The sequence below is a fragment of the Plasmodium gallinaceum genome, assembly GCF_900005855.1.
Source record: "Plasmodium gallinaceum strain 8A genome assembly, contig: PGAL8A_v1_53, whole genome shotgun sequence".
Classification (NCBI taxonomy): domain Eukaryota; phylum Apicomplexa; class Aconoidasida; order Haemosporida; family Plasmodiidae; genus Plasmodium; species Plasmodium gallinaceum.
The window spans coordinates 107,496-116,106 of NW_021628210.1; the positions used below are offsets into that span (position 1 = coordinate 107,496).

Sequence of the window (8,611 nt, forward strand, 5' to 3'; positions counted from 1 at the left end):
TTTTATTTTTTTTTTTTTTTTTTTTTTTTTTTTTTTTTTTTTTTGCAAGTTTTAATTATAAAAAAATAAAAAAAAAAAAGAAAGATTAAGAATATATATGTTTATTATTTTTCTTTATAAGTGTAATTTTTGAATTTCCTTATTAATCACAATTTAATTAACTTAATAAGTGTAAATATATAAGTCATAAAAATTTCTTCTTTTTAAGATATATGTATACAATGAAAATTTATTTATAATTTTTTTTTTTTTATGTTTTTTTGAAAATGGGAATAGAGAATTACTTTTTGAAATATGTTAAAGTTACATATCTTAGTAGGAGAAGAAGTGAAATGATAAAAACTATAGAAAATTTGAAAAAGAATATTTATACATATAATAATTATAGTTGTAAGAATATTATTTACCACATGAATGAAGATGAAGAAAATTTCAAAAATCAATTTAATGTTAAAATTGATGAAAATATTTTGAATATACTAAACTTGATTAACCCATTGAATTTAAATAATGAGAAAAATAGTGAGTTACCTATTTCTAATAATATAAATAAAGATTATAACAATTTAAAAGAGAATAATAAAAATATATCTGATGAGAATAGTATTAACAAAAATTATTTAAACAAAAATATTATGAATGATAAAAATACCTATATATTAAAATATAAAATAAATCATATAATTGGCAAAAGAGGAAAAAGAGAGCAGTATAGATATACCTATTTGAAATCACCATTCAAATATAAATATGCATTAAGACATTACGTTTTTGAAAAATATAAATATCATTTTTACTTTTATAACATTACCCATTTTAATATAAATATTATTTTTAATATAATTTTATCATCTATGACTAGTAACACATCAGTAAAATGCAATATTAATTGGTTTTATCCCGGTGATAACTTATTTGATTCTATGTTTTTTAGAAAATCATTTAACATTTTTATTGAAAATAATATTAAATCATCTATAATGAATTCCAATATAAAAAATCAAATGGAAGAATTAAAAAATTTAGAGGAAAGAAATAAATTAGAACACCATTTCTATGATATTAATTTAGATTTAAATAAATATAATATACAAGATTTATTACCATTATTTTTAGAAAATAAGCTATTTAGTGAAAATTATAAAAAATTAATTTTATTAGAAGAAAAAAGTTTTAAACAAATGAAAAAAAAAATTCGTAAAAAAAATGTACATTGGTTCTTAAATAAAAACCCAAATGTTTAATAAAAAAAAAAAAAAAGAAGAAGAAAAACATATCAACTAATACATAAAAAAAAAAAAAAAAAGAAAATATAAAACAAATGTGTACAAAAAAATGAAATAAAATAAAAAACAAATGTACTAAAAAAAAGGATGAAAAAAAAAAAAAAAAAATTAAAATTAAATGTAAATGAAAATTAATTACAATTAATAAATTATTATTTTCTTTTAAACCTATTTTTTTGCATAATTTTTTCTCCAATCATAAATGATGAATTCTAAAAAAGAAAAAAGAAAAAGTAGTAATTATATATAAAGTTCAAAATAATCATATAAATAATTCATTAAATAAATAAAAACAAAAAAATTATATTAAGTTAATCTTAAAATTTACATATATAAAACATATATATATATATAATGAAATTATTTGTTTAAATCTTACTTTGATTTCTGAATTTTGAGAAAATTTAGAAGATGCCTGTTTGTGAAAACTTAAGTCTAATATCTATAAAAAAAAAAATAATAAAATAATAAAAATGATGAATTAAAATAAATTATAAAAATAAAATAAAATAAAATAATTAGACTAAAAATTATAATGAGATGGAAATAAATAAAATTTTGACAAGGTATGTTAGCATAATTTTTTTTTTAAATACGATTTTTTCTTTTTTTTATCACATACTTGTTGTCTTAATTCTCTTATTATTTGTTGTTTTTCTTTTATGATTTTTTGGTTATTTTCTTTTTTAAATTCATATTCACAAATTTCCTTCTTTTGTTCCTCACATAATTTTTCATTTATAATTTCTACATTTCTTAAATGTTGCAACAACCCATCATTTGTTTGAACTTTATCAAGAAGTAAGTTTATTTTTTTATTAAGATCACTTTTTAAATTATTATTTTTTTCTTTTAAAACTTTCATTTCATTTATATTTTTATTTATTTCAATTATATTTTCTTTATTAATTTTTTCATAATTTAATTTTAAATCATAAATACAGGACAAAAAGTGATCTCTTTGACTTTCTAATAAAGCACTTAATAATTGATTAAATTCATAGATATACATAATTATATTTTTTTTATCTATAATTTCTTCTTTTCCACTAATATATATGTTTCCAGAGTATATCTTTTTTAAATTTTTATTTTCATTTTTTAAATTTATTAATTTTTTAATATATAAATAACTACTATAATCATATACAGAATTTTTTAAAACATCAAAAAAATAATTATGATTAGTTTTACAAAAATGAATTTTTGCATGATCAACGATATTTTTTTTCTTTTTTTTTTTTTTTTGGAAATGTTTCTTCTCGCAATTATTTTTTATTAATTGATATTTTGTGAATGAATAGTTATTTTCTACATTTTCTATTTTTTCTACCATTTTTGTACACTTTTTTTTTTTTTTTTTTTTACTTATAAACTTATAGAAATTTCTAAACTTTTTAATAATCTTTCTAATATCATTTAAATAAATTAAATTATTTATTTTGTTGTCCTTGTTATTTTCTTTGTTATTATTATTTCTACTATTTTCTATATTATTAAAATGCTTAACTTTAATATTTTTTTCTTCACTTAAGAGTTTTTCATTTTCCTCTCTATTATAATTAATTTCTTTCTGGTTGACAGAATATTCATTTATCTTTTTTTTTTTTAAATAATTCTCTTTATTGAATTTTTCTTTATTTTCTTTTATGCTATTGCTTTTGCAATCTTCTATTTCATTCATTTTAGCATAATTCTTGTCTTTAATCTTTTTTATGTTATAATAATAATGCAAATTTTCATCTTTTTTTATAAAATCATCAGCTATTCTTGAAAAAACACAATAAATTTTTCTTATAATTTCCCTTTTTTTTTTTAAATTTTTTTTTTTTTTTTTTTTTTCTTTCATTTTTCGTTGTTGATCATAATTTACTGAACATCCAATAAAACCACAAAATAAACAAATTTTTACGTTTTGTGTTTTTTCACAAATATCACAACTAGCGATTTGATAATTATATTGTTTATATCTACAAATAGGACATGAAGTGAAACACCATTTTTTCAAGCAGTTAGAATGAAATATATGACTACATAAAATATTTATACAAACATTATTATACATTTTATTATTTGTATTTTTAACTTTTTTTTTAATTTGATCATTATATTTATTTTGCATATTACTAATAAAACGAATAATATATAAATAGTAATTATAATCATTAGTAACATAACTATTTAGAGCGTTAGGATATAAATTTTCTTTTTTAAAGATTTCATTATTCATATTAAACTCTTTATTTGATTTACAATTTCCATTGAAATCATTATTTTCTTTATGCAAATTTTCATTATTAATACTACCAGTATTATTATTATTATTATTACCATCCCAATTATCATTTTCTTTTTTTATAGAATCATATGTTATATCCCCCATATTCTTATCTTTTATTTTCAATTTCATTTTTTCTTTATTATAATCATAATTTTTATCCCTCATCACTTCATTTCTTAAAGTATTATCATTTATATCTTTTTTTTTATTTGATTTTATTTGTTTTTCAAAATTTAAATTGAAAATATATGAAATAATTTTACTTAGATTTTCCGAATATAAAGCTTCTAAACATACTGCACATGATAAATGAAATTTATTTTGTGATATAAGGTAAAGTGGATTAATATATTTATCTTTATTATGCATATATTTTTTTCTTTTTTCTTTGTTTTTATAAAGTTTCTTCCTAACAATATTAGTTTTACATTTCTTATTTATGTTAGAGTTAACGTGCATAGTAATATCTTTAACTAGGTATAATTTTATATTTTTTTTTTTTTTTGTATTAAAAAAAAATATATTTTTTGCTATTTTTATTATTTTTTTAGCATATATATCAAATGTTAAAAAATAAATCATATATTCCTCATTATTTTTTTTATTTAAAACTTTTAAAAAAAATATGAAATAATCATATGGATATAATAACTCTAAAAATTCTGAAGGAGATATACAATTAGACACATTAACACATAGTAAAACTGATATTCTTATTTTATTTTCAATATTATAAATATTACTTCTTTTTTTTTTTCTTATACAATTATTTTTCTCTTTATATAAATAGAAATTTTTGTAACATCTAATATATCCTGTAATGGATTGAATATTTGTATTTCCACAGTTATAATTAAATATATAATACTTACCTTTTTTTTTTATGTTTTCTTCTTTTTTAATTAAACATAAATCTCTAATTACTTGATAGTATTTTGTTTTCATTTTTTTTTTTTTTTTTTTTTTAATTTTTCTTTTTAGTTTTAAAAAACTATTACCTTCACTTTGCATATATGAAAGGTTATAATTTTTTTTTTCAAAAATGTTTTTATTTAAAATCATTTTATTATTATCATCAAAATCATTTCCTTTCATTTCTACTTCTGTTTTTGTTTCATTTTTTCTTTGCTCTACTGGAGAAACTTTTATTTTTTCATTATCTTCATTAATTTCTATAAATTTTTCTTTATTTATTTGCTTTTTAATACCAATATTATTTTTACTGTTGTTCTGTTTTATATCTTGTAGACATGATAAATCATTAAACTTATTTTGAAATTTTTCTATTTCTTTATTTATATCTTTAACAAAATCATCTTCAGCTTCTTTAAGACATAAGAGTGATTTATGATCAACTTCTACTAATGGAAATAAATGATCTACTTTTTCTTCTACAATATCTTTATTATTAAACTTTAATATATCATATATCTCATCATTTTTTAAGTTTAATTCATTCTTTATTATATTATTACCATTTATAGTATATCTATTTTCATTTTTATTTTCTCCTACAATCTCATTATTATATGTGTCTATTTTATTTGTATTTATTATATGTGGGTTTTTTATTTGCTCATTACTCTCATTATTACTTTGATCATCATCATTTATACTTTTTTTTGTTTTATTAATATTTTTGTTTACCTTATTTTCTTCTATTTTATAAGTATCTTCTTCTTTATAATATTTTTCTTTCTTCAAATTTTTATCATCCTCAAATAAATCTTCATCATTATTAATCAAACAGAACTCTTTTTTTTCATCATGTAAACTTAAATTGTGTGCATTGTTGTTACTTACACATTTTTCTTTATTTGATTTATCATTATTTTTATCATTTAAATTAGAAGCCGTATTAATCTTTCTCTTAATTTTTGATTTTTTCTTTTTTTGATTATTCCTAATCATTTGAAAATAAAAAATAATAATAAAGAATAAAAAAAAAGAAAGTAGAAATAAAAACAAAAACAAAGACAAACTATACAGAATAACCTTAAAAATAATATTTATAAAAGTATAAACATTTTTAATAAATCCCTTTTAAAATTAAATATAAAATACATTATAAAATAAATAAAGAGATTTAAAATATTATTTATAAATTAATAAAAATGTATTTCATATATATATAATGTTTTTATAATATATAAACATATAAATAATATAAAAAATTTTAAAATGCTTATTTAGTTAAAAAAAAAAAAAAAAAAAAAAAACTATTTTCAATATATTTATAATACAAGTTTCTTCCAAAACTGAATTAAAATAAGAATATATATAAAACAAAAATATAATTCTATAAATAACATATAATTATTATCAATTTTTACTAAAAAAAAAAAAAAAAAAAAATCATATATTATTATTCATAGAAATAAATTCTTATATTTAAATGTTAAACAACCTCTTATATAATATTCCATTTTAAAAAAAAAAAAAAAAAGAAAAAAATTATTATAAAGAAAAATTTATTCATTTAAAATATAACTACGTAAAATATTGTATAAGAATTTTTTTTTTTCTTTTCTGTTTTAAAATTATACATAATATATCCCACATCTGAATTATTACTTATATTTCAGTGCAGAAAAAAATAAAAATTTGAAAAAAAAAATATTTTCTTATAGAAAATTAAAATATATTCCTATACTTTAAGGAGAAGAAAAAAGTTTTATTAATTTTTATTTTTATTTAATAAAAAAACAAAAATATATTATTTACTTAATATATAACAATAAAAATGTTTTTATCAATAAAGCTTTTTTAAAATTTTTTTTATTTTTTTTTTTTTTCTTGAATGATATAAATTCTATAACTTTACAAAGTTTTAAATAAATCTATATAAAAAAATAAAATAAAATAATGAAAATTGAGTATTAAAAATTAAAAAGTATATATATTTAAGTTATTAAAAGAAAAAAAAAAAAAAATTATACATGCATAAGTTTACAATTTTAAGACTATGTCTAATTTTATAATTTTTCATTTTAGTTGATTTTATATAAATTTTTTAAAATAAAATAAAATGATAAAATAAACTTCAAAATTGAAACTATAACAAAAAATTAAAAAAAAAAAAATATGTATGGATATAGTGATTTATGAAGGCATTACAATATAAAGAGAATACTATATTGAAAAATTGTGATTTAAAAAAAAAAAAAAAATAAATAAATAAATTAGATTTTACATAAGATATTTTTTTTTTTTAATTTTAATAGATATATATATTTCAGTAAACTTTTAATTTATATTTTAAATCATCATATATTTGCATCAAAAATGTTTTTACATTGTGCAAGCGTAATTCTGTATTATCTGTGTACATCATTTGTAATTTGGTTTGTATATTTGCGTGAATATCTAAGGATAAAAAAGAAAAATATTCCAAATATAATGATGTAAAAAAATTTAACTTATTAGATCTAAAATCAATTGATTTATTAGTACTTAAAACATTAACATATTCATCAATTCTATCTGTTATTTTTTCTAAATATTTCAATTTTTCGTTTTCATGAGTTTTACCAATTTTTTCGTTGTATTTTATTTTAAGATCTAAAATTTTATCATATAAATTCATAATGATTTTTTTATTTTCTTGAGTTAATTCAAAATTATTAAGTTTTTGCATATTGTCTATAAATAGATCACAATTTACAAGAAAATCATTTTCAGTAACATTATAATTATTTATTTTAAATCTAAATAAATTTAATACTGATATTTCACCACTTTTGTCCAATAAAGAAATATCCAATGGGTGAGCCATTATGCCAATAGGAAACATATTGTGATTAATAACAGATTCATCATTATTGTTGTTTTTATTATCAACAAAAATCATAGCTATACAAACATTTCTATTTTTTTTAATTTTTTTTAAATATTGAACCTTCTCAATTTCAGAAAATTTTATTACCGTTCTCTCCCCTGGCATAATATTTGAATTTTCTGTAATTTTTGAGACAAAAACAGATAAATCAATATTTTTTTTTTTTTTCCATACTAAAAGAAAATTATACATATTAAGAACATGATTATTATCATATATTTTATTTAAATAATTAAATTCATGTTCTTCCAAAGTTTCTTCATTATCAAAGTATGATAAATCATTACCACTTAATTTCTTATTTACCTTATCTTTAATAATTTCTTGATTTATAACATTAATATAATCATTACTTTCTCTAATTATATTTAAAAGTTCTTTTGTAAAACCACCTGAAGGTTTTAACTGTGTTCCTATTATTGGTAACTTTGATTTTTTTATAATTTCATTTTTTTGATTTTCAATTTTCTCTGAAATTATCTCTTTTTCTAATTCATTTTTATTATTATAATTTAGTAGACTATGTTCATTTTCTTGTTTATTAACTGATAAATCCTCTTTATTTAATTCTTCTATTCTCTCAGGAGTATAATTTTTTTCCACTTTTTTTATATCATCATTATCCTTTTGAGAATCCTCTCTAACTGATTCTCTTAATATGATTTTCCCTTCTTTATCATTTTTTTTTTTATAACTATAATTCAAATTAACATTTCTCTTATTACACCTTATGAAATGTTCTCCAAATTTATGCTTTGCTATTTTTTTATTTATTTTATTTTTTTTCTTATATGAAAAGAAAAAATTATCATTATTTAAATTTTCATTAAATGTACTCAAAAAATTTAAGGATAATATATTTTTAATCTTTTTACTATTTACAATATTTAAGAATACGAGAAAAATAAATAGGAACTTATTTCTTAACATAATTTTTAATATAGATTAATATTTTATATTTACATGTTTTTTTTTTTTTTTTTCTTATATGGTTTTATTTTAATTAAAATATTTTAATCATTTATATTAAAATTTTCTTATTTTTTCATTGATAATTTTTACTATATATTTATTTTGAAATTTTCACTTTTTATTATTATAGCCATTTTAATAAAATTAATATACACCATATATATTTGAATTAAACAAAAATATTACACTAGCAAAAAATATGAATACAAACGTATAAAAAAAAAAAAAAAAAAA

At 16.3% G+C, this 8,611-nt stretch overlaps 3 protein-coding genes across 3 annotated transcripts; 1 reads left to right on the forward strand and 2 right to left on the reverse strand.

Moving 5' to 3' along the window:
- Nucleotides 1-266: 266 nt before the first annotated feature.
- PGAL8A_00068500 (conserved Plasmodium protein, unknown function) lies at nt 267-1,244 on the forward strand (the record flags this gene model as incomplete). The annotated part of the gene is made up of 1 exon (XM_028671865.1): nt 267-1,244. The coding sequence occupies one exon, from the start codon at nt 267-269 to the stop codon at nt 1,242-1,244; it is 978 nt and encodes a 325-aa protein (XP_028525803.1).
- A 194-nt stretch (nt 1,245-1,438) lies between these two features.
- PGAL8A_00068600 (conserved Plasmodium protein, unknown function) lies at nt 1,439-5,478 on the reverse strand (the record flags this gene model as incomplete). Its single annotated transcript, XM_028671976.1, has 3 exons — nt 1,439-1,498; nt 1,666-1,728; nt 1,909-5,478. 3 exons carry the CDS (start codon nt 5,476-5,478, stop codon nt 1,439-1,441), a joined length of 3,693 nt encoding a protein of 1,230 aa, XP_028525804.1.
- Nucleotides 5,479-6,802: 1,324 nt separating this feature from the next.
- On the reverse strand, nt 6,803-8,335 carry PGAL8A_00068700 (conserved Plasmodium protein, unknown function; the record flags this gene model as incomplete). Its single annotated transcript, XM_028672087.1, has 1 exon — nt 6,803-8,335. One exon carries the CDS (start codon nt 8,333-8,335, stop codon nt 6,803-6,805), a length of 1,533 nt encoding a protein of 510 aa, XP_028525805.1.
- Between the last annotated feature and the right edge of the window lie 276 nt (nt 8,336-8,611).